The sequence below is a fragment of the Mauremys reevesii genome, linkage group 5 (genome assembly GCF_016161935.1).
Source record: "Mauremys reevesii isolate NIE-2019 linkage group 5, ASM1616193v1, whole genome shotgun sequence".
Classification (NCBI taxonomy): domain Eukaryota; kingdom Metazoa; phylum Chordata; order Testudines; family Geoemydidae; genus Mauremys; species Mauremys reevesii.
The window spans coordinates 18,221,994-18,248,448 of record NC_052627.1 but is presented as its reverse complement, the minus strand read 5'-3'; the positions used below and the strand labels follow the sequence as shown (position 1 = coordinate 18,248,448).

At 41.8% G+C, this 26,455-nt stretch overlaps 1 protein-coding gene across 7 annotated transcripts in view; it reads left to right on the top strand.

The window, feature by feature from the left end:
- SEC31A (SEC31 homolog A, COPII coat complex component) overlaps positions 1-26,455 on the top strand; it is a 68,213-nt gene that overhangs the window by 30,159 nt on the left and 11,599 nt on the right. For 4 of the 7 annotated variants that reach the window (XM_039540365.1, XM_039540364.1, XM_039540368.1 and 1 more), the window contains 10 exons: positions 833-1,011; positions 4,335-4,461; positions 7,853-7,998; positions 10,003-10,176; positions 11,064-11,237; positions 15,273-15,365; positions 16,056-16,188; positions 17,686-18,024; positions 22,852-22,890; positions 24,747-24,805. In XM_039540365.1, coding sequence (XP_039396299.1) covers positions 833-1,011; positions 4,335-4,461; positions 7,853-7,998; positions 10,003-10,176; positions 11,064-11,237; positions 15,273-15,365; positions 16,056-16,188; positions 17,686-18,024; positions 22,852-22,890; positions 24,747-24,805 — 1,463 coding nt within the window. The remainder of the gene's footprint in view (positions 1-832; positions 1,012-4,334; positions 4,462-7,852; positions 7,999-10,002; positions 10,177-11,063; positions 11,238-15,272; positions 15,366-16,055; positions 16,189-17,685; positions 18,025-22,851; positions 22,891-24,746; positions 24,806-26,455) is intronic. The other 3 variants (XM_039540369.1, XM_039540370.1, XM_039540371.1) reach the window with 3 other exon arrangements.

Here is a 26,455-nt window from a genome sequence, read left to right as displayed (position 1 = left end):
ATTATTTTCACTTCTATATTAGCTTTCACCCAACAATCTCAAAGTACTACAACACCTGTGTTAGGAAAAGTAAGGAATTACACAGGGATTGCATCCCCCATCACTGAAATGCATCCACCTCTGGGTAGTTTGACACCTTTTTAACTGCATATAGGCAACTCTACTTTTAGACAGATTGTTAGGAAGGATCCTGTACCAGTTGACACTGAAACTAGAAGAAGGGTTTAGTAGACAGACTGTTGTTAGCAGAGTTCAGATTTGGTCAGGAGATGGGTGTAAAACCTCATTCTTACCAACACTCCCAGGGGATCTTTAGTGACCACCGAAGTTCAAGGCCTTTCTTGTACATCTCATCCACAAGATAGCACTTCAAGAAGCCCTGACGAAAGACACTGGGTCATAGTTTCAATACTGACTCAGAAGAAAGAGGGCTGCTTAGTGAAATACTAGCAGTACTTCCTATGACACTGAAGTACGTGATTCTTGGAGATCTCTTATCCTAGTACTGGTATGGCCTGACCAAGTGCGTTTGAGATCTCTTGGGATCATAGCACAAAGTGATAAGGCTGCAGGCTCTTTGGCTTTGATTCAGGAAATCCACCCTATTGAGGACAGCACTTAAGCATATACGAAAGTGTTGTCTTGAATAGCAATGAGCTTAAACATGTGCTTAACTTTTTTCCTGAATCAAGGTCTTTAAGAAGAAAACAGCCCAGCATCACAGAGTGAGAGAGAAGCTGCTACTTGACTCACCTATATAACTGTATGTTTAACACTTATTTTATTTTGAAGCAGTGAAATTTTTAAAACTAAATTATCCCTCCTGTTGCAGATGTTGATGGTTTGATTACCCAGGCTTTGCTGACTGGTAACTTCGAAAGTGCGGTTGATCTCTGCCTACATGATAATCGCATGGCTGATGCCATCATATTGGCCATAGCAGGTGGACAGGAGCTGCTGTCGAGGACACAGAAAAAGTACTTTGCAAAGATGCAAAGCAAAATTACCAGGGTATGTAGCTTTACAACTGAAAACTAAAACAAAATCTGTGCGTATAGGCTTTCAGCAGAGTCCTGAAACTGTTAATGTTCTGGTGACATACGGCTTTCCTTGCTATCTATATACATTTGTTTCTAGGAGAATTGAATGTAGGGTAAATTCATTCATTGGATCTGTGAGTGAAAGGGTGTTTTTCTGTTTTGTGTGTTGTTAAGCAGAGAACAAGCTTATTAGCTAAGATGAAGAGCAGCTTTTACTCTTATTTCTACTCTCTCTCCTCGTCCTTTTAAAATTTGTTGATCATATTGAGTAAAAAGAATCCTCGCTGATGAACAAGGATAAATATTTAGTTTAAACAGTGTTTAGTGTATGTGCAGTCTCTTATCTGGCCATCTTTAGCAAGTACTGTACTTACTCCAGCTGCAGCATTTACTATGTTAATTTCTGTCCAGTCAGTTGGAGGAGAGATTTTTGCTGATGTTTTGCTTTACTGTGTACAAAAGTTATCTAAGAATAGCAGATCTAATCTAATCACATAACATCTATGAGACAGTGTGATATGGACATCTGGTTATTTGTGCTCTGCAGCTTCTGCCTTGCTGGCAATGCTCCTTCAGTTCTTTGCCTCTTGCTGCTCACTTGTGTCACAGTGTCAGCAGAAGGTGAGAGGAGCAGCCATCAAGACATACTGTTACCAAAGTTGGCATTGTGAAACTGACAGCGTATTTCAGTTCTTGCTTCTCACTGTTCCTTGGACAGGGAAAGGCATTTAACAGTGTAGTAGGAGGAGGCAAAATTGAAAAGAGCAGGTTTTTATCCTCATGCTAAGGTCCTGAATTAGCAAAGCACTTAATCACATGCTTAACAGGGAGCAGTGGCTTCAAATGCTCCTGTGCTTAAAGTTGAGCAGGTTGCTCAAGTGATTTTCTGGCTTAGGGCGCAAGGCTGCAAAGCATGACCAGGACTAACATACCATCTGCAGTCTCTAAGTGGGCCTTTACTGGCCATTCCCTATGATCCGATTGGGGCAAGGGCAGTTCCAATTTCTTTTGTCTGGGGAAAGAGTAAAGAGGGAAAATCTGTCCATCTCTCTGAGACCTTTTCTAGATATCTTTAGTAGGCTTAAAGAACAGATGTACTGGTATTTCTAATACTCCTTTTGGCAATCCATCCTTTGGGGAAAGACAATTTGGTGGAACACCAATCCCTTACCTATGCGTTGTGTTAGCAAATAAGTGATACATTTGTCATTGCACATTTTTTTTTTATTAGTTACTTGCCTTTGTTTTTCTTCTAAAGTCATACAAACTGTTTGTTATGCTCAGTTGTGTTACTTACAAGGCCCTTGTTCACTAAATATCAACACAGCTGCAGAGTAAATCAGTATTCCATCTGAAGTGGATGAGTAACTGGAGGGCAGAGCCGGAGGCAGGGAAGAAAAAACTGAATACTATCAAGATCCTGGCAGTTTGGCTCACAGGACAAAGGGCGGGGTTGTTCAGTTAGTGGCCGGAGTATTGTTGATGCAAGTCTGGGTTGCCGCTGCTTAGGGCAATCTCTTTTAACTGCAGTGAAGTAGGCTGCCAGGGGCGTAGAGTTTAATAAAATGGAATTAAAAGGTTTGATTGGCATGCAGTTTAGTAACAAAATCAGTGATGCCCCTCACTTTACCCTGTGTTGTGCATACGTTTTATAACTAAATTCTTAACCAAACAAAGCTAACCTTGTACTGTAAAATAATTTTTTTAAGCACCTGCAGTGTCCCTAAATTGCTGATTACTGTACCCGTGTGACGTTGCACTCAGGACTCCCAGAGCTGTGAGCCACCATGTTCCCACTCTGCCTTAGCAAGAGTGAGAGTGTTGCTGCTGATAAGGTATGTGTCAGCTTTCTGACACATCAGCCTGTCTGCCTTGCCAGCAAACTCTTCAGGACTCCGCCAGCCTAAACCTTGCCTTGTAGGTGACAATCAGTGAACCCCAGTTCTGGAGTTCCCCAGAGATGTCTCCCTGCAGTGTCCAGGCCCTCTCACTGGGCACTCACAGAAATTAAGTTCCCTGCCTCCAGAGAGACAATACACACACCAGCATGTTAGGTTAGCTAAGATTCGCACTTCCATACAACAGCACTGAGATGGCTTTGTAATAAAACAAGAATAAGTTTATGAACAAAGAACAGACATTGAAGTGATACTAACCAAGAGAAAGAGACAGGTATGGTTACAAATAAAACAAAAGAAAACATACTATAAAATAAAAGTGACTAAAACTTAATCTTTCTTTGCCTAAGCAGTTTTTGTATGTACATCAAATTACCAGCATTCATAGCGTTTCAGACTAGGGGATCCAACTTTTACAGGCTCAAAGCGTGCTGTACCTATGTCCTCTCAGTGATGGGCACCTAAGGAGATCTCTCCCTTTCTTGTTATAGACAATAACCCCTGAAACGTATTATTTGAAAAGTAAGCACAGAAGAAGTTCCTCTCCCCTGCTGCTTGTTCTTCAGGCTGAAGGCACCAAGCCCCTTTTTTCACCCTCTGGGCAATTTGCTTTTTTAATTAGTTTGATCACTTTATTTACCTTCGATGCAAATGTACTTCTGTTGTACTTTGCTTGCAAAGCTTGACCCTGGCAGACTGGTGAATCCACATTCCTTTGTCTAGGACAAACCTGTTTATCTGCTCTACTCAGATTGCTTTGTCTGAACACATTTTAGGAACATATTTCCAGCACACACATGTAACACTTTTCACGCTACCCATGCGTACCTCACGCAGTAACGCAAATCACCACTGTATTACCAACTTTCAGAAAACATCTTATTCAATACACGTTTATAGTATAATAATATTGTATTCAATAAGTTGATTCAATTCTTTATTCTTTGTGGTTCAGACCCTCTTTTTTTCCCCCTGGGACATCTGCACCCTGATCCAGGGCCACCCAGAGGATTCAGGGGGTCTGGGGCAAAGCAATTTCAGGGGTCCCTTCCATTTAAAAAAAAGTTGCAATACTACAGAATACTATATTCTCGTGGGGGCCCCTGCGGGGCTGCCCCTCCCCGCCCCCAGGCAGCCTTCCCCTGATCGTCACATTATGTGGTGTGAATTTTATCATAAGGATACTTGCTGTCCTCTGTTGCCTTTGCCCTGGTGTCTAAGTTTCACTGGATCCATCTAAACATGAATTTACATAATCTTTCAGATTAGTTGAGTCATGGTGAAGTGTCTGTCCCAAATACCCTGGGGTTGGGCACACAGCATAGATATAAATGATATGGTGTCAGGAATGGGGATTCTACAAAGACATCATTCGGTCTTTCTCTTTGCTTCCCAGCTCATCACTGCCGTTGTGACAAAGAACTGGAAGGAGATAGTTCAGTCATGTGATTTGCAAAACTGGAGAGAGGCGCTGGCTGCTGTGTTGACTTATGCTAGGCCAGATGAATTTGCAGCTCTCTGTGGTAAGAAAACTTAAGAATGAATGTAATTTATTTTACTCAACTTTAGTGAAACTATGCTTCTAAATACTCCAAAGTTATTTTCCTTCAAATGAATTAATTTATTCATAATTCGTTCGTTCATTGGATAATTCCTTTATTTTGGATTATGGGAATTTATTGGAATTTTAAAGGAATACAATCAACTTGAAATCAATACTCTATTATCTTTCATCTCCTACCCAACCAAATCTGTCTCTGTTCCTGGTTCAACATGCAGCTCCCCCTACTGTATTTGTTCCGTGAACAGACAGCTCTTCAGTCTCCAGGGATGTCAGTACAACTCTTTTTTTTCATAAGGCATTAAATTCATTGTTTTAATTTTTTGTAATAAAAGAAACATACCCCTCAAGGTGATCCATTCCTAAATCATTGTACAATTCAAAGGTGTTTGTACGTGGAAAGAACAGGTATGCCTCTTCATGGCCAAAGCAAAGCACAACCACTGTTATCTTTTCCTATAAGCCAGCAGTGATGACCATTAATATGAGAGCTGCCTCTGCTAAGAAAACAGTATATAATATTCTTTTCTTATGGGATGCCAATTCAAATGTTTCAGAAACATGACTAGATGAGGCAGAATTATCAGACAGATAGATTAACAGGATTTGTTGGGAAAGAGTCAACATGGCTTTTGTAAAGGGAAATCATGCTATTAGAATTCTTTGAGGACATCAACAAACATGTAGACAAGGGTGATCCAGTGTACATAGTGTAGTTGGGCTTTCAGAAAGTCTTTCAGTAAGCAGTCATGGGACAAGAGGGAAGGTTCTTTTATGGATCAGTAACTGGTTAAAAGCGGAAACAAAGAGTAGGAATAAATGGTCAGTTTTCACAGTGGAGAGGTAAATAAAAGGGTCCCCCAAGGATCTGTTTTGGGACCAGTGCAGTTCAACATATTAATAAATGATCTGGAAAAAGGGATAAAAAGTGAGGTGGCAAAGCTTGCAGATGATCCAACATTACTCAAGATAGTTAAGTCCAAAGCTGCCTTTGAAGAATTACAAAGGGATCTCAGAAGTGAGATGGCAGATGAATTTCAATGTTGAAAAATGCAAAGTAATGCACTGTGGAAAATGTAATCCCAACTGTACATACAGAATGTTAAGGTCTATACTAGCTGTTACTACTTAAGAAAGTTTTCTTGGAGTCATCATGAAAACAGTTCTCTGAAAACATCTGCTTAATGTGCAGCAGCAGTCAAAACATCTAACACTGTTTGGAACCATTAGGAAAGGGTTAGATAATAAGACAGAAACTAATATAATGTCTCTATATAAATCCATGGAACGCCCCCACATCTTGAATACTGCATGCAGTTCAGGTTGCCCCGTCTCAAAAAAGATGCATTAGAATTGGAAAAGGTACAGGGAAGGGCAACACATATGATTAGGGGTGTGGAACAGCTTCCATTTGAGGAGAGATTAAAAAGTATGGGACTGTTCATCTTGGAAAAGAGATGACTAAAGGGGGTTATGGAAGTGTTATTTACCCCTTCACATAACAGAAGAACCAGGGTCATCCAATGAAATTAATAGGCAACCGGTTTAAAACAAACAAAAGGAAGTACTTCTTCACACAACGCACAGTCAGCCTGTGGAACTCGGTGCCAGAGGATGTTGTGAAGGCCAAAACTATGGCTTTGGCTACACTTGCATTTCAAAGCGCTGCCAGCGCGCGCTTGAAGCAAGTGTAGTAGTCGCCAGCGCTGGAGAAAAAAAAACAGCCCAGCGCTGCCCCCCCCACCACATCCCTGTGGGGAGCACAGCGGGCGGCGCGGAGCGCCAGGCTGCCTGCTGACTTGACTGGGCGCTTTGCAATTTGCAGCTTGCAGCGCTGCAGTTTTTGTGTTTTTCACACCTGCTGCTGCAGCAAATAAAGTAGTGTAGCCAAGCCCTATAACAGGGTTCAAAAAAGAATCTGGCCTTGGCTACACTGGTGCTTTACAGCGCTGCAACTTTCTTGCTAAGTGGTGTGAAAAAACACCCCCCTGAGCGCAGCAAGTTACAGCACTGTAAAGCGCCAGTGTAAACAGTGCCCCAGCACTGGGAGCGCGGCTCCCAGCACTGTAAGCTAATCCCCACGGGGAGGTGGAGTACCTGCAGTGCTGGGAGAGCTCTCTCCCAGTGCTGGTGCCGTGACCACACTTGCACTTCAAAGCGCTGCCGCGGGAGCGCTCCCGCAGCAGCGCTGTACAGCTGCAAGTGTAGCCATACCCTCAGATAAATTCCTGGAGGACAGGTCCATCAGTGGCTGTTTGCCAAGATGGTCAGGGATGCAACCCCATGCTGTGGGTGTCCCTAAACCTCTGACTGCCAGAGGCTGGGCCTGGATGACAGGATTGATCACTTGATAATTGCCCCATTCTGTTCATTCCCTTTGAAACATGTGGCATTGGTCAGTGTCAGAAGACAGGATACTGGCTTGATGGAATATTGATCTGACTGAGTGTAGCTGTTTTTGTGTACAACCGTGTTAGCACTTTAAGTTGTTAAAGCACCTTGGAAAAATTAATTCTCCCACCACGGCTAGGAGGAGGGAAGTGCTGTCTCCTTTCCACAGAGGCCCACACCGAGGCAGAGTGGAGTTAAAGGCTTGCTCTTGCTTCTGTTGAAGTCTGTGAATGAAGGAACAGATCCTTGAGACTCACCAAAGACCACACAGCAAGTCAGTAGGAAATCCAGGATGAATGTGGAGAAAATCCAGTCACCCACACCATGTGTTCACTCCTGCATACCACGCTGTCTCACCTCGTCTTATTAGCATAATAAACCAATGGCTAGCCACGGTTACACCAGCCTTACGTTCTAAACCTTATTAACATTACTCGCGTGATGGATACTGTCACAGCTACAAGACAAAATATATTGTGCTAGCAAATCAGATTGCCAGGTACATGCAAATAACAGCAAAATGTGAGACAAGCTCAGACTAGCCCCCATCATTTGTCCCCTTTGGACACATGAACATGTTGCACAATTAGTCTGTTTTCAGCGTGAGTGTCAGGGAAGAGGGTTCCCACACTTTGGGTTCCTATGACTTTGCAGATAAACACTGAGCCACGTTGGCCAAGCAGTATCAGGAATGTGTCACAATGTCTGCATTCCCTCTGTGCAAGGGTGGGTAACATTTTCCACAGCACCCTAAATGACCGAGTGGGTACGCACAAAACAATGACAATTTTAATGTTTCTTTTCTACGTTTTGCTAAATTTAGAGTTTGGGCATATATTTGAGTATCACCGGGCTTTTCATTGTCTTACCCAGAGCTAGTCCAAGCATCCTGAATGGTACTTTGTTTTAATTATCAAGTATTTTATGAGATGACTCAAAAGCTTTTTGTTCATAATTCTTAGATCTGTTGGGTACTAGACTTGAAAACGAAGGGGACAATCTCCTGCAGACACAGGCTTGTCTGTGTTATATTTGTGCTGGGAATGTAGAGAAACTAGTTGCGTGTTGGACTAAAGCTCAAGATGGAAACAGCCCCTTGTCCCTTCAGGTTAGTGTCTTTGTGAAGAAAGGTGTTGAGTGACATGCTGTAATAATTTGGTGTAGTACTTTTGGTAAGTATATGAGTTTGGCTTTTAAATAAGTTTATTTTTATACAGGATTTTGACAGACCCTCTGATACTTGCATATCCTTCAGCATGAAAGTAATGTGTTACTTTAAGAGTAAAATAAAATTATTTATAAATGGCCTGTGCTGACACTATATTGCAAAACATGTTTAGTTTTTATCTCAGCTTGTAAAAATAAGGCTGTTGCATTTTTAATTTATATACTTTCTTTGCAAGGGTTGATACATCATTTAAGTTCATTAGAGACCTTGATTTGTTTTGTAATTCTTGCTTTTGGAATAGATGGTTTAGAAACTTTGGGGATGAAGTACCTAGAAGTAAAACCCAGAATAGTTAGTCACAGGTGTTTTTGAAAGGTGGACATGGATATATTTATTTTTTGGACTTGTATATGTGTGTTGTGTTCCTTTTAAGGCAAAGTCAATATCTATTTCCCCACTATAAGGGAATTCTTGCATTTTTTTCTTTTTATGATGCTGTCCTATGAAATTGCTTTGGATTTCAAAGCGAATTGTGATATGGGAGAGCTGGAAATCCTAGAAACTATTATTTTAATCCTGGGGGGGATAAAAGCTTACTTATTTATTAAGATATTCACTTACTGAGGAAAAACATGACTGAACTAGAGAACAGTCAATAAACACACAATACTAGTGGTTTACTATTGCGATTCATGTGTGGGTCTGGATTTTTTAAACACTGTACCTTCATTAATGGTCTAGAAGAGGGAGTAAACTGTACATGAATGAAATTAACAAATTATAGTAAACTGGGAGCTATTGCAAACACCAGTGAAGGTGGAGGAATAAGAGAAAGATAAGAAATGTGAACAGAAAATAACACGATGAGATTAGAATGACCAGATAGCAAGTATGAAAAATTGGGACAGGGGCTGGGTAGTGGGGGATAATAGGCACCTATACTGTAGAAGCCAAAGCCCCTGTAGAAGACAAAGACAAATATTGGGACTGTCCCTATACAATCGAGACATCTGGTCATCCTAGGTGAGCTGCAACTGTGAAAAAAAGTACGAGTGACATCTAGGAGAAAAATAATCCAAAACACAGCAGTTCAATGGGAAGGAAGAAACTGGGGAATAGGTTTCAGAAAGAGAGCAAGGGTCGAGAGTAGACATTTCATTGAACATGGAGTTTGCAGTGCTGTTTGGTAGTTTTGGGCTACATATACAGAGGCACAGTTGTTAAAGGGTGGTGCAAGCGACGAGGAGAATTATTTTGAATGGTACATGGGTTTAACTAGGAGTCATGGAATGGAATCAAGAAATGGAAAATGTATGATGAATATCAAGAACAATTTCTTGTCAGTAAGAACTATTAGACTGTGGAATAGTCTCCCAGAGGGAGTGGTTGAATCCTCTTGGCTTAAGACGATTAAAACTAGAGTTGCCAAAAAACTATTAATAGTACGTTAGGGAACAATCCTGCATTTGCGAGAAGATGGATTAGATGACCTAACTGGTCTTTCCCATCTCTGCTTTATGTTTCTAGAAAAATTTTGTAACCACAGTAAATAACATTCTTTTGTTGACTAATACTAGAAAAAATGGCTGCTGATAATCTACAGGTACCTTAGATGTCATAAAATAAGAATTTTAAAAAGCTTTTCTTTATGGAGTAACCAGATTACTACTGGTTTATTTAATGTCAGTACATTTTAAAATGCACTGAAATTGATGATCACTGATTACTGTTCTATTATCTTGCTCTCTCTGAATGTTACACAGAACACGAGCTAATAATGGTTGGGAAAACCTTTATTTTCACTCTGTTTAAAACAATGTAATGAGAACTGTGTAGTATGCAAGGTTGATCTCGAGTCTATTACTGACATGCTGTAGTTAGTGGCCGTTTTCTCTCACTTGATCCCATGAACTTGCTGTTTTTCCCTCTGTCATAATCCTCCAGGACCTCATTGAGAAAGTAGTGATCCTGCGTAAGGCTGTGCAGTTTACACGATCTATGGACGCTGATGCTGTTGGGGCTCTTCTGGCTGAGAAGATGAGTCAGTATGCCAATCTGTTGGCTGCACAGGGGAGCATTGCTACTGCATTGGCTTTCCTTCCTGCAGACACCAACCAGGTAAGTGGCCTTAACTTTCCTTCTGCCCCCTTCTAGATGAACAAGCTTTAATTGAAGACCTTTGCATGGCACATACAGTGTATAAAACTGTCACTTGAAGACATGTTCCAATGTGGTTTGGGGTTCTTCTTCCTGCTCAGAACGGCATTGACAGGGATTAGTATTGTGCGTAGGTGGGAACAGTCACTGGAATGGAACCTGGTCTCAGTATAATCGTCTCCTGGTGCCTCAGAAGTTAGAGGGGAGGGGGCTGGAAAATAAATCCAGGTGAAGCCAAGACTTTGCTTTGTGGTCCCCAAGTGACAATGCTCTCTTACAGTGAATGGTTTAATTTCTCTCCTGCTAACCACTTCCTGTGAATTCCATAGGTTTTGCAGGGTGGCTCTTGGACTATCAGTTAATTCCTGTATATATACTGAAGTTCTTCTTCTTGTCACTCTGAGCTGTGAGAATTGCATTTCATTCTTCTCCCTTCTTGGCTCATGGCGTGCCATTCTCCTGGCCAGTGTGGATTTGAGAAGAGCTCTCTAGAGCCAGTCACCAGTGGTTGTAGCTGCAATCACCCCCCATGCCCCATTTTTCCCCTCTCTCCACATTTCTTTGGCATTCCCACCACTGCCGGCCTGGGAATGAGAATACCAAACTTGGGATTCAACCCACACTTCCAGTAGAGTCACCTGCACCGTGATCCAGCTGGAATGCCTGTTTTCTGGCTGACGAACAGATTTGCTTCAGCCAACCAGAACACTGTTCAGTGGAGTATCCTGTCCTCTTCTGAACAGTCATTTGAAGTTTAACTGGTCAGTAAGTGGCCATCCATCTGCTGATTTGAGGCCACAGATTCCACTTGGTGTAATTATGTGTTTGCTTTGGTTTACTATTTGTAGCCAAAGATCGTGATGTTGCGGGACAGACTTTGCAGAGCTCAGGGAGAACTTCCAGTGGGACAGGAGACACCAAAGTCCCCGTATGAGAGAGAACCCGTGCCCAAGGGAAGTTCTGGACCTGTGGCTGGACAAATGCAGATGCCCCAAGGCCCGGCCCAGCAGTATTATCAGCAGGTAAATGATTTACAGCTGTCAAGCTGAAGCAGTGCTTGCACTGCGTGGCGTTTGAAGATGATGGCTTGTGCACTTTTTCTTTCATGAATCCGAAGTGTGTGTGATGTGCCTACAAACCCTCTGGACAGCAATTCCATTGTGCTTTCTTGCCATCTCTGTAGATGCCTCCTTTATTCGGCTTTTGGAAACACCTCTCACATACCTTATCAAGCAGCCTGGGGTTGGAGATATTTTTTTCCTTAATTTCAAATGTATTTCAGTGCAAAGCACTATAGCTTCAGGGATTTTTTATTTTTATTTTTATTTTCCCCTTCTACATGCAGCCTTTGAGATGCAGTCATGTCATGCAGTTACCATCTCTTCAGCTAAGGTCGGGCTGGCTATTCGCTCTGCAGCCCGTTGCTCTGCAGCCATCCAGAGAAATTGCTGCACAGCTGCAATAGCAAACTCATGGCAGGTGATGCCGATTCTGCTGGCCCGTGCTGTGAGTCCAGTGATGGAGAGATTGGGTGGCCAGTACAGCCTCATGCTTAAAATCTCTTCCCCAGGGTGTGGGGAAGAGGCAGGTGGAGTAGGAGCTGTGTATGGAGAACATCTGCACCCTGGACAGGGTTGAGGTGCTGGTGCGGGAGGCCTGGAAGACCAGAGCGTGAGATGTGCTGGAAGAATGAGTGAGTGAGTGAGTCTGGGGTAGAGGTGGAAGTTGTTTTGGGGGGCGTTGAGTGGGAAGGCAAATGAGATATAAAGGAAGTGGGGACCTTTGTGCTAGATTGGACTCAAGGCTGTACCAAATCAGACTACATGGTAGAATGGGGGGAAACAGGCTTGCCATTACTGCCATGGGATGGTGTGAGACATGCCATCTCAGCTGTTCTCCTAGTTTAAGTGTGATCGCCAGTCCCTTAGCAAGCCATTGTTGATTGGCTGGCCCTTTTGCCACTAGCTGCTTTCAGCTAATTCCTTGAGACCGGAAGGCGTGTATTAGTGGTATAGGAACTGTTTTTAAATGGAGAAAATGGAAACGAGAAACTAGGTCTGCGCTTTGGGTTTCCCTTCACATGCTGGGTGCTGATAATGTGGATTTACTGGAATGCTCACACTTTCTGGTCTTGAGGCATCTGATGCTTCAAGTAAATCAAGTAGTTGCATCTTCCCAGCTTTTTTGGATTCTGGAGGGGGTTATGCTGCATCGCATCGCATCAGGGAAACAAAATTATTTGCCTTTTTGAGGGCAGAATGAAGAGGAAAGGCTGAAGCGTCAGGGTGTTTGGCATTGTTGTCTTCCTTTGTATATCGGTGGCTTTGAATGCCTTACTGCATAGTTACCCCCAGATGATATCCTGGATGTAGAACTTACAAAAAGTAACTTTCAGAGCGGGCAAAAGACTTCATTAGATTTGTGCAAACATCACTGTGCTTGTTTTCAGATACATTATTACAAATAATTAAACCAGCTTTTCCTTTCTGTTTCTCTCTCACCTTCCTTCCTGTAACCAATGAATTGTATTTAAAGGTGATTCTGCAGTCGCAATAACCTTCATGTTCTGTTATGGAAAATGTTAGCTTTCCTAGATACCAGATGGTCTTGGTAATGCTACAAACTGAAGTTTGGCCTGCCAAACCCAGGGTTGTGAGTTCAATCCTTAAGGAGGCCACTTAGGGATCTGGGGAAAAAATTGGTCCTGCTAGTGAAGGCAGGGGGCTGGACTCGATGACCTTTCAAGGTCCCTTCCAGTTCTAGGAGATTGGTATATCTCCAATTATTACCTTTTTTTATTACCCTAGAGTTAAATGCTAGGAAGGGGATGGGAGAACTGCCTCTGCTTATTTAATAAAAAACAACAAAACTTACATACAGGTAAAATTATGGTTTAAACCAGGGGTAGGCAACCTATGGCACGGGTGCCGAAGGCGGCAAGCGAGCTAATTTTCAGTGGCACTCACACTGCCTGGGGCCTGGCCATCGGTCCGGGGGGCTCTGCATTTTAATTTAATTTTAAATTAAGCTTCTTAAACATTTTAAAAACCTTATTTACTTTACATACAACAATAGTTTAGTTATACATTATAGACTTAGAGAAACAGACCTTTTAAAAACATTAAAATGTATGACTGGCACGCGAAACCTTAAATCAGAGTGAATAAATGAAGACTCGGCACAGCACTTCTGAAAGGTTGCCAATCCCTGGTTTAAACACAAACCAACAAGTACGTTCCAAGTGAACTGTGCAAAGAAATTTTTGACTTGCAGGTTCCTTGTGTTAAAAACACAATTCCACATTTAGGCACTGCAGGGATTTGATATTAACGGGGTGTTACAAACGGACATGCACCAGTATGTAGATTGGACAGAGCAAAGTAAAACGTAGTATTTGAGCCTTCACTTTTCGTTTACTTGCCATTCACCCCAACTTAGGAGAGCACTTAAACACGTGTGTAAGTCCATCATTCCTGTTCAGGCCAACACTTAAGCATGTGATTAACTTTAAGCATGTGCTTAATTATGGGCCTCCGTCTGTGTTTCATTATAATACTCTTTTTTTCAGAAGGCGAAAAGCATCTAATTAACTTTTTAAAATTGCAAACTGATTTTTGATCAAATCATGCACATACATATTTGGGAAGTTATTAAAATGTTCATATTTGTTGTTGTAATGGCTCATTATATCAAAAAATACATAGAATCATACAACTGGAAGGGACCTCGAGAGGTCATCTAGTGCAGTCCCCTGCACTCGTGGCAGGACTAAGTATTATCCAGACCACCCCTGACAGGTGTTTGTCTAACCTGCTCTTAAAAATCCCCAATGATGGAGATTCCACAACCTCCCTAGGCAATTTATTCCAGTGCTTAGCCACCCTGACAGTTAGGACATTTTTCCTAATGTCCAACCTAAACCGCCCTTGCTGCACTGTAAGCCCATTGCTTCTTGTCCTGTCCTCAGAGGTTAAGAACAACAATTTTTCTCCCTCCTCCTTGTAACAACCTTTTATGTACTTGAAAACTGTTATCATTTCCCCTCTCAGTCTTCTCTTCTCCAGACTAAACAAACCACTGCTGTTATTAGAAGTAGGTGTATTAAAGTCATTCCTGAGCGGGATGGTAACTTAATGTTGCTTTTACTCTAACTATGCAAAGACCTGGATTTAAGGCTCACCTCCTGTCTCCTTCCTCTGACATGCAACGTAGGCACTATGAATTCAGTGTACGGCAGTATCTCCCATTCCTCAACAGCGCCATTTCTTGCCAGTTAAAGATGTGATATAGATGAGCCAACAGAGTCCTGCTCGTTCATCCTTGGTCAGGAAGATAGTGATTACAATGTAGGGCTAAGGCCTTGGGAAAGTACGGAAAACATGGGCATAGGAGATATCTGGTATCCCGGGGGCACTCTGAGGACCCAGTTGTGGGGAGAGACTAACACTGAGGAAGAAGCTTATTGTGCATGTGCTACAGCTGGATTTCAAATTTGTCTTTTTAAAATAAGACACCTGAGAGAGTCATCTGACCCCAAGTTAAACAAACTCCACTTACATGGAGGCAGTCACCTTCCATTTCATTGAAGCCTTGTGACTGACAGGCTATTGTGTAAGTGCTGCTTGGTGTGAGCCCTCAGCATGGGGTGAATTTTTGTAGCAGTGACAAAAATGTGACAAAAGGGAGCTTTGTAATAATGACACTCTGACAGAGCTGGCTTTAGGGCCATGTATAATGCCATTCAAACACCAGTCCGCTTTCTAACTGTTAGTACCTTCTCTATGCTCCATCTTCCTGCTATGGTTCCCTTTAGATACCAAAACTCTTGTCTTCTCTGTTTGCTTTTGAATGTGCAATGATTTAGGCTCTGTCTTTATTTTTATTTTATTATCTTGATTTCATGGCTGCTTTGAAGCACTGGGATGCCTGATTTTGTGTGTTCACAGAGTTCCTATAACCTGCATTGCATCTGGTAATGTGATACCTTTTAGGGTGGTTTTGTTTTTTGTTCTTTTTAATTTTATTTTCCGTGATTGGTATTTCTTTGTTCAATTCAGGTTAGAATTGCCCCTACTGTCACTACCTGGAGTAACAAAACTCCTACTGCCCTTCCCAGCCATCCTCCTGCAGCCTCTCCCTCTGACACACAGGTATAACATTCATTATTCCTCTTTGAGCAGATCCTGCTCCCTTTAAACAAATACCCTCGTATACAGTTTGTATGCTTGATGCATTCCAGTGCATTTGGGAGACAGCAACAGGTGTTCAGGTCAATCTGATTTTTTTGTTTCCATTCAGCTCTTGTTACATTTCCAGATATTACCGGGACGGCTAGCCTTGAAAAAGCATTAGCTGGTGTTTTAATCAAAATTTAAGTTCAAGTGAGAACTTGCACAGCTTCCTTTTGGCTGTGGAATCATGCAAGTGTTGCAAGAGTAGTCTTTTTTTCCTCTCTCTCTCTCTTTCCCCCTAATGTTGGAAATATCAGGTTTAACCTTTAAAAAGTGTCTTAAAATATCTAGATGGCAATTTTTTGTGACTTGCTACACATCATCTCTTCATTATATCGAAGGGTTTGTGTTCTAAGGATGTCTGCTTCTTCATTTCCTGTGTAAATGTGGCTGTGGTTCACCTTTATATTGTTCAAAAAGCCTGGCTCACGGAGGTGGTGAAATGATCAGCACAGTTATGTCAGCGGCGATGGCTATTTTCTGTTCATGTCAGTTCAAGGCCTTTAAATATGAAATTGTGAAATCCCATTCAACTCCTCCTCTGTCGACTTGTTAGCAGCACCGACTACATCTAATCTCTTTTCTCTTTACTGCATTCTTGTTTCCCAGGGAGATAATCCTCCACCCCCAGGTTTTATTATGCCACCAGGGGCTGCTCATCCAAATGTGTCGCCACATCAGGCCGCCTCTCCCGGCTACAACATGTACTCGCCGGCGGGGGCACGACAGCCGTACCCACAGAGTAAGTAGCAATGGCTTATTTACACAGCATTTGCATGAGTGAGTTTGTTTGGGAGGTTCAGACCAATGGGAAAACCAATGCCACTCTTTGGGTGGAACAATCCACAGAAAGCTCCTGCTACTGTTCCCATTCACTCACCATACCGAGGGGTATTTTGTCAGGGATGATGTGGCACTGCCTATTGAACAGCTAAATTATAATTAAGCGGGTGGCTACCAACAAATCTTAGATTGAGGCCTAGACTGGCCCTTCCTAAAAGCTCAGAGAGCCAAAGATCCCTACGAGTACTCCAGAGCCAGGTATTTCTCAAGCAGCATGCCTACTTGTTGAGAAGGAATTTAACCTAATTCAGCTATTGCAGAGTCGGCTCAAAGTGAGAGAGAGACAGAAAAAGGGGACAGGGAAGAGACCATAGATAAGGGCAAAGATGGAGATTAACGAGGAAGGGGAAGCTGCAGTAACCCGTTTAAAACAAATAACAACAAAAGAAACACGGGATGTGGAAGAGTAACCGGGGGGGCCGAGGGGAGGGAGAGAGAATATGGAGAAAGGATCCTATGGGAGCAGAGGAAAAATGACAAACACCAAAATTAGACCAGGCACAGTGTTTGAGTTCTGTCATCTGGTGATGAGATCGGGGCCTTGCAGTGAAGAGACCTGAGTCCTGGCCTTGGTTCTGCTACTAACTGTGACTGTGTGCATGTCATTTATCTCCTCTGTATGGGTTTCCCCGTCTGTCAAGTGGGGACCCTACTTTCCTACGTGACCGGGCTATCGTGTGGATTATGTTGCTCCTAACTTTCCAAATCTAGAAGGCTCCCACAGAAGTAGCCACCAGTCTTTCTAAAACCTGTTAATTTTCCTCACCTGTTAATTTTGAGTGTATGGGTTGTATAATGCCTGACACTTATGAGTTTTGGGAGAGAAGCAGAGAGCTGCCGATAATCAAGGTATTTGTGAAAAAGGACATAATTACCATTGCTTCCCTACCAGGCTGCAGCAACAGGGTGAGGTGACATGGCCTTCTGAGTCCAGGCATCGCATTGTGGGAGTGGGAACTGGGTAGCCAGGAAGCCATTTCAAGTGGGTTGGGAAGGGAGGAGGTGGGCACTGCCACTAAGGGAACCTGATATGAAATCTGACCCTCCACTACAGAGAGGGACAAGCTGGCACCTTTAACCTGCGCTAGCAGGGTATTAGCTCATTACCTACCAGTAGCAAGACTCTCCCCCATAGCTGGCTTTTGGAGAAAGGCCCACAACATCTGAGGCCTGAGCTTGCTATTCAAGTTAGGTGTCCTACATGACGGCACATTTTTCTACTTATTAAACCATTGAACTAGTCTAAAATGTTCTGCTCAACTGAAATCAGGAGGAAAGTTGTGATCCTTGGTAGCTAGGAAGAGGGAATGGGGCATCAAAACTGGAGAGGATAGTAGCTTTCTCCTAGTCTAATAATGTTACTAACAAAACCTCTCCCTTTTCTCCCCCTATGTAGCTTATCAGCCAACACAGCAGTATTCTTTTGGAACGGGGGGACCAGCACTCTATCAGCCACAACAACCTATTGCTCCTCCTACTTCAACCTCCTACGCTAACCCCCCCTATATGCCTTCTGCTTCTCCCCATTCTGCGCCCTCTCAGTTATACCCAGGACAACCTCAACCCTCTCCAACAAGCTTGAATCCTGGCTCTTCTTTCCCCACCCCTCCTTCTGGTGCATCCTTCCAGCATGGCAGACCAGGAGCTCCAGCAACTTCTGTGGCTTATGCACTGTCTACTGGACCAACAGGTACTCTGCCTGCAACCAATGAGCTTCCTGCATCCCAAAGAACAGGTCTGTGCTTGAAAGGAGTTGTTTTGCTTATGTGGATTTTTGTTGTTGTAGTTTGTGTGCTCTGGTGAATTATTAATATAAAATTTGGCTGCATTTTAGGGTTAATGCACAGTGTTTCTAAAAATGGCATTATCCTCTCTGTGCGTAGTATAGCTGTAACACCTTGTCTACCACAGCTGAAACCATGCTAGCATAATAGCTCTGATTCCCTGATCAATATGTACTGAGATCTTCTGAGAGTCACGCTGTGCTATAGAAAAAGAATCTCTGTCTGCCCTGGTCAGAGGAACCATGCTAGAACAGCGTTCATATGCAATTGATGCTGGCACAATTTTAAGCATCGTGTGAACGGAGCCAAAATGTGGTTGGTGAACCAGTACCTAAAAATGAGCAAATATCAAACCATTGTGGATGCAGTGAGCCTGGTTCTCTTCTTACTCGCACCATTTTTACTAGCATAATTTCTCAGTAGTGTCATCCCCAAGTCACACACATCTATAAATGAAAGAAGGGTCAAGCCCAGTGTTAGATCAAATTTAATTTAAGAAGCCCTTTCTACTGAATAGCCTCACGGAGATGCAGTCATTAGCTCTGTTTTCCTAATCATCAGCTGTGATGGGATTACTGTGCTTATGAATGCCCTGAAAGAGGGTCACAAATTATTTAGAAACACTCCAATGGCATGTTTTTTCTATAAGATAAACAAATAAAACAAAAATAGCATGTGTCTGTTGCTAGAACACAAGAGCATGTTTGAGTGTGATAACAGAGTGACCCAAGCATCCTTTACTGTTGTTTTCGGTTTGAGCTGCTTTAGTGACCTTTGCATGATGACCGACCTATCTCTTTATTAATGTCGCTTATTTCTCAGCTAACTTTTAAACAGCATTTCCAGTCCTGATGTATACATGAGCGTGAGCAATTCTGATTTAAACATCGTTTTAGATCCGCTCTGTTAACTCAAAGGGGATAAGAGAGTAATGCAGCAGACTGAAAACAGGGCTGTGTTTGGGCAAGGATTCCATTGTTTAAAGGGACAGCGTCCTGCTAATGGGCTCTGAGATCAAACCATTGAACTTTCTTTTAAATGTCCTTTCTGGTGGGGAAATGGTTTGCTCAAGGCGTTGCTAATGGGATATAGAGCTTCTAGGTTGCCAGCTGGAATCCCGCCCAAGTTGGTAGTGACTGAAAGGCTGATGTTGTTTGTTGGTCGATGTGAAATGTATTTGGTCTCGGTCCATTCCCAATGAACAAGCATCCCCAACACAAAAAGCCCAGACCCACTTGGTACTAACTGGCAACATTATTGTCCATCTCATCAGAGATATCATGGCTTGAATGGGAGTGGAAGCTGATCTGTTCTCTGACCAACCTGAGCAATCAATCTGGGTCAGGAATGAGGCACCCTTGACCAGGAGGAGCTCCAAAGGGTGGCTCGGGGCACACGGATGTTACTTGCATTTAGCTGAAGCTGGTTCTGCCCCTACCCTGACTGTGCCTGTTCTCTGGATAAACAGGACTGCTGTCTCCTAGGCTTTGGCTCCAGTTCCTTTCATGGGTATTACATTTACACACACACGTGAGGAGGAAAATGTCCACTCTGTCCAGGGAAGAGTGGGCTCCATTTTGGAGGCCTGTCAGCCTGGGCAGCGTTGTTTAACATTGTAGGGATGTATCTTCCCAAAGGGTGCATCTTGCTGAGACTGTTAATATCCTATCTGTTCTACAAACGGACAGAATACCTTCTCCTTTCCTCTTCATGATGAGGCAGTTGGATACCCTTCCCCATCTTTGTGTGAGGATGGTGTACACCACGAGGAGGAGGTATTAGTAAAACGGGTGGAGTGGGAGTTGCTTCCAAGTTTCCTAGCCTTGCAGAAGCAAAGCTGCGCACTGTAATGCAGACAACATTGCTCCTGTACCTTCCAAAAAATGCCGGTAGCAGGAAACCGCTTTAACAGTTTTCTCTCTAATCCATTTAGATATAGGTCACTAGAATGCAGTTGAGAGATCTGTCACCTGTTAAGTTTCTTGTGTTAAAAGTGTAAGCAATATAGTCCATATGCCCCTTTCAAAGTAGGGTACAGCTCTCACTGTAGAAGCTTCCAACCATAGTAACAAGCACTGTAATGTAGGTCACTTTCAGTTTCCACTTTTTGCTCAAAGGTGACCTACGCTTCTTTTTATCAAGTTCTGTCAACATTAGCAATATGGGCTGAATGTGTCCTGGGGGGAGATCTGGTGTAAAGTTTAAATCTTTTAAACTTGGGTACTGAAAATTCTTTTAATTGATTATTAGCAGATTTCAGCACTGAGACCGCAGTGCCGCAAAGCCTTTAAGTATGTATGTAAGTCCATCCCTATTCACCTGAGCATTTGAGCACATACTTAACTTTAGTCACGTGCTTAGTCCCATTGCATCTTAAGGGCTGAATTGCTCTATTGCACAGGGTTGGGCCGCTGAGTTGGAACCATCTGGCTGCAGCTGAGGGAACTTTCTAAAAAAGATGTTTCAGGGAACCTTCAACAGACTGTTCTGTTCAAGTTGTTAGATCATTTCTCTCAGAAAACCGTACCAACCAGAGAGGGGAAACTTGCTTTTTAAAATGTTTTTAGTGCTGAAAGTACAATATATATTCTGTTCAAACTCCATCCCCTCAGAGTCCTCTTGATAAATAGACTGCTTACCGTGCCTTAGCACCAACGTCATTCACAGAAGCTGTGCCGCATAGTGAAAAAGGCCACTCAGTAAGGGACCATTATATTAAATACATGAAAACATAAAGCCAACGTTAAGCTCATAGCTGTACCTCCAAATGTCTAGGTGCAAACAGAGAGATGAGGTGCATGGGGTAATATCTTTTACGGGGCCAAATTCTGTTGGTGAGAGAGACAAGTTTACACAGAGCTCTGCTTCAGTACTGAGCGACGTAGTTACACCGACCTAACCCCCCTCCCCACTCCCTGTATACAGCGCTGTGTGAAAAGCTCTCCCATTGGCCTAGTAAAGAGCATCTTTACTTTAGCAGCGCAGCTGCACCGATGCAGCATTTTATGTGTATGGAGACCTGCTATTTATCAGTGTCACAGCTAAATACAAGGTGGAACAGATCGTTTAGCATAAGTAATTAACACACATTTCAAGGGACCATTCAAGGTGAAGTGGCCTGTTAACACCCCTCCAGTCATAGGGAGGAAAGGAGGAGGGAGGCAGGGTGGAGGGTTGTTAGTGGATTATAGATTATTGTAATAAACCATTAATCCAGTGTCTGTATTCAAGCTATGCTGTTTAGTGTCTATCAGCGTTTATGAATTTAAGCAAACAGGGTGGTTATGCCTAGTAATGGAGGTCTGATCCTTGACTTTGAATTTCTGTGCGTTCATATGTTGTAATCCAGGATCTTAATACAATTTTGATGTGGCTGGTTTTTCTTTTTAAACTTTATTCATTCAAAAATAAAAATCTAATGCTTTAAGATTAAAGGATATATGCAGTAAACCAGCATCCTTCAAAGATGCAGGTATAAAAGCTAGAACTCTGGGGGCAGTTTTTTCCATTTTTTTTTTTTAATACAGAAAAATATAAAAATTAGTAGGCTAAGCAATATGAATAAGATAATATTAGAAACTAAGTGCTTTCAAATTTCATTTTAAACCGTCTGGACTTCTATAACAGCAGATGTTTAAGGAACCTATCTGTGGCATCCATCTTAAGCATGAAGTAATATTTTTTTTGTTGCACAGTATTCCTTCTTTTTTGGGGTTATGACAGTGCACGTCTCAGTCCAGTGAGAAGTTTGTGCAATGATTATAAATCTCTAAAAACCAGGTTTAATGACAGATGTGCCTAACAAATAGAATAGCTGTCTAGTGCTCCCCTTTTCCCTTCTAGATGATGCAAAGTATCTTGCTGTGTCATATTATTTGGATTGTCTGCTCAGTTAGGGCAGGGAACTTGTTTTATATTTCTGTGCAAACCTCGTATCATAACAAACATGATATTGACACGCAGTATTGTTGCAAATAACGAAGCCAAGTCAGTCAATCTGTTCCAGTGGAGCGCCCCGAACGGGGGTTTTCCACGTCCTTTTATTATAATTGATTACATAAATCATCCTATCATGCACATGTACTAACTCAGTCCAACTTCTCGCCCCTTCTCCTGATTGGTGCTTTATGCACTGTGTGTTCCAGTGGTAAACACCTGGTCGGCGCTTAATCAGTGTGTCTCCTGACCGAGTGTGTGTGGGGGGGAAACCACTTCAGCTGCTCTAAATTCGGGGGCGGTCTTCCTACCCCGTTAGTGCTTAAGAAGTGTAAAGTTCCTACACAGTATAAATACAAAATAATCATATAGGTCTTGATTCACGAAAGCACTTAAGCATGTGCTTAAGTCCTACTGAAGTCTAGCACTTTGAGCACATACTTAAATGCTTTACTGAGTGGAAGCCATTGTGATGAGGGAATTTTGTCTCTGATGAGTAGTCTCTTGGTTCAGTTGGCCTGATAACAAAGCGAATCAGGATTCTGCAACAATTATTAGGAGCCACTTGAAATGATGACATGCTAAATGGGAAAGGAGTCAGACTCATGGTTTGGGAGGGCAGAGGAAAGTCATTCTGCAGGGTTGACGAGGCAGCATATAGCACTAATTCATGTTATCATTAAACTGCCTATTTAATTAGATGAGATATTTTTGTCAGGTGATTAAAAATTCAAGCTTTGCACACTTGCTGAAATGAAATAGCTAATGAGAAAAATAATTACAGGTTAGGCTATGTTTACTTTTTTTTAAACGCCTTAGTTATTTTTGCATTTTATCTACAGAAAATCAGTCTTCTCAAGACCAGGCCTCTACCCTGCAAGGTGAACTAGCTACAGTATAACATGGAAATCATTAAGCAACAATGCGAAATTAATGGAATGAATGTGACCCTCATAGTACACTAAATTCAATGCTCTTTGTCAATACATTTTTAATTGAATCAAATTTTATAATACCCCAATGAACATAAATAATACCAGAACTGGAATTTTTAACCACAGAAATGAGTTGATGCATTTTAACTGAATTCTATACAATTATTAGCAGTATTAGTAATGCTAAAAAAAATTTGATGTCATAGTCTGTGCTACAAAAGCCAGGCTCTCCATATCTGAAATCTTATGACAACTGATGTGTCAGATAGGTAGAGGAAATAATACCTGATGATCTTGTTGGTCAGGGGATGTGACTTGAGTTTTGGTTAACAAGAAGTCAGATAAAAGGTTTTTAATTAATTGTTTAATAGGCCTCTTTAAGGTCTTATGGCCATGATGGCTATGGAACTTGTTTAACAAAACTCTCAAGTGCTTGTTAAATTCAGAGTCCAGTTAAGTCTGTACTGAAGTAACACAGAGCACTGTGTGAACATGAATTCATAGTTTACTAAAAGAAAAATACTGTGGTGAAAAAGTCCATTGAATTTTTTTCTTTTGGCTTTTTGTGGCTTTGTACAATAAATCCTCATTACCCCAGTTTAAGCAGCATAAATGTTGAGCTTTAATACAGTGGTCCCTATTAAACGTGCATAATGAAATACTGGAACAATTTTTAATTCACTAATCTAAGCTTTGTACTGCAAATTTTGCAAGTACACAAAAAACGCTTTCTTTTAATGACCTGATTTCTCATGAAAACCACTGAAAAAATGATTTAGAAACAGTTAGCCTATATTCTGTATTTCTCTGTCCTCATTACTACTGACATTGGCCTGAATGCAAGGGTCAGAATCACCAGTCTGCTCAGAAAGCCCTACTCTGCTTTTGTGACAGCCATAAACCTGATTTAACTGGCTGGGTAAACCTGGTTTATAACCGCCTTCGCTCTCTAGAGTGCACAGGTGAATGCGACCTAGGATTTTAGGAGCCCTTCTGATGTTTATTCTTCACTTGGAGTATCCTCTCTGTTTTCCTTTTGTTGTTGTTGGAGAACACATCTTGTTGCTATGTAAACATCCTTCACAAAAAACACAGAGCAGCAACATTCAGAAAATGTCTTAAGCAGAATTCGGTGCCCATTAACTGCTTTTTTCGAAACTTCTTTGAGGTACCGACTATTGATTAACTTTTATCATAACGTTAACGTGGTTGTGCAAACGAAATTGCCCAGCAAATGGTCTGATTTGTTTTGTTACAAACAGATATAGCAAAACTGATAACTGAGAGACTATGTTAACATATTTTGGCTGTGCGGTCCTAACAGTGTTTCTGCCAGCAACATTGCCAAAATTCAGAGGGTTTGGCAGTGCAACATTGCTCTCTTGGGAGATCGGAGGTTGGTAGTTTGCTTTTTTATGTTGACTACTAGGAGTTTAATTTAGTGCATTCAGGGGATTTATATGATGTACAGGAGAGGAAGCTCAAGATGAGTAGGTCAAACTCCAGCTTAGCTATAAAGAAAGTAACCTCTCTAAGGCAGATAGAGCATAAGGGCTTTCGGTGTGATGAACTGCAGGGCTTGCTGCTTAGCACAATTAGTAGTGCAGTAGCAGATTTGAGAACCCAGACTTTGGTTAGCAGGTCACGTAACCACCAGTTTTACAACTTTGGCAAAGCCAGCCTTGCTTAAGAGTTTTAGATGTTAGTAGAGCAGTAATTTGGAGGTGTAGTGAGGCAAATAGGTCTATTCCCCATCTTCTAGGATTCTAACACATGATTAACGTTGCCTTTTTTTGGTATAGGACCTCAAAATGGTTGGAACGATCCTCCGGCATTGAGCAGAATGACAAAGAAGAAGAAGGTACTGTATGATGCATTTTCAAAAGCAGTCTCTTAAATAAATGGTATGAAAACCATTGCTGGAAGAAGAAAAACGAAGTGTTATCATCAAACAGCAATTTAATAGCATCACGAATAAAAGTTGCATTTAAAGGGAAGGAAGAAATGTAAATTTTCAGCATATATTATCTCCTGAAATACATTTGTAAACACCCTGAAATATGCATTCAAAGGAGACTGAGTTCTTGGGGAAATTGTTGTTGTTAATCAGTATGGTCACATTTTGGGGCAAAAATACTATGGGCCATTGTTATTTGCAGAAAAGCAGGTGAATCGTGAATGTGTTTGCCTAGGGCCAGACCCTGAGTTGGTGTATGTTGTCATAGCTCCATTGACTTCTCTCAGCTACAACAATGTCCACAAGTTGAGGATCCGGCCCCTGGTATTTACTAATGGTATGAGAGGTGTCACGCTGAGAGACCATGATATAAAACTTTACCTTTATCAAAGAGTCTGGGTGGGAAAATGCAGCATGGCCAGCGTAGATAGCGGGAGGGAGGAGCACATGACCCTTTTATTAGGGTAGAACGAGCCTTTCAGTTCTAGCATCTGGGTTCATTGTGGAACATTTTGCAGTGATCAAAATTCTTGCATCTGCCAGCTGTCATACTGGTCCATGTGAAATGAGAGAGTGGTGATCTGTCCATTTCTTCATGGCAGTCTGAGCACACAGAACAAGGTTGTGAATGTGCACAGAGACAAAACTACAGTAACTAGTAATCCCTGGAGTTTGTCTGTCCAGGTCAGGATTACCAAACTTCACTGGCAGGATGGAGTTGGGGAAGCTTGCACTGTTCCTGTACATGACAAATTCAGGGCTTTGGTCTCCAAAGCTGTCAATCTGGGGTACCTTTTAGAGAGGGTTAATACTGTCAAAGAGGAGGAGGAAGCATACCAGTATGGATAACGCCTTGATGATAAATTAATAAAAAGTTGGTTAGAAAATACTTTTTAATTGGATGAGTTGTCGTGGAATGTTTTGGATAGAGCCATGGCTTCTGTAACACAACCTGCTCTTTGGGTTTGGGGAGTTATTTCAATAAAATGTCATGATCTTTGTCACCCTGCCCTAATTGGTACCAGCCCAGCTTCCATCATGAATATTTACGCACTGATTTATTTACTGTGTATTTTCACTATAAGAGAGTATGGGTTTCATAATGGTTTTTAAACTATTAAATATTATTAAATGGTTTTAAAACGTTTTTTATTGTAAAATAAAGGATATTTTGCATTTCTCTCCCCTCCCTCCCCAACAAGGCTTTTTTTAAAATAATTTCCCATGACTAATGACTTAATATTTATTAATGAAAATATTGAAGGCCATGATTTTTCTTTTTTATAGCTAAAACTGAGTTTTGCTTTTTTTGCTGTGACCAAAACATGCCATGACAAGCAACCAGCCATAATTACAGCTTCATTCAACCAGAACTACACTTAGCATCTTGGACTTCCTTGTTGTTTCCTTTAATACCCTTAAAAAGTGTGGAAAGTCTAATTGGGGTTTGTTTTTCATATTATTGTAGTTGTAACAGAAGCCAGCATCCCATTTAGTCATTGATTCTTTCCTCTCCCAAACACACACACTCACGTTTGTGGCCTTTTGTGAGTA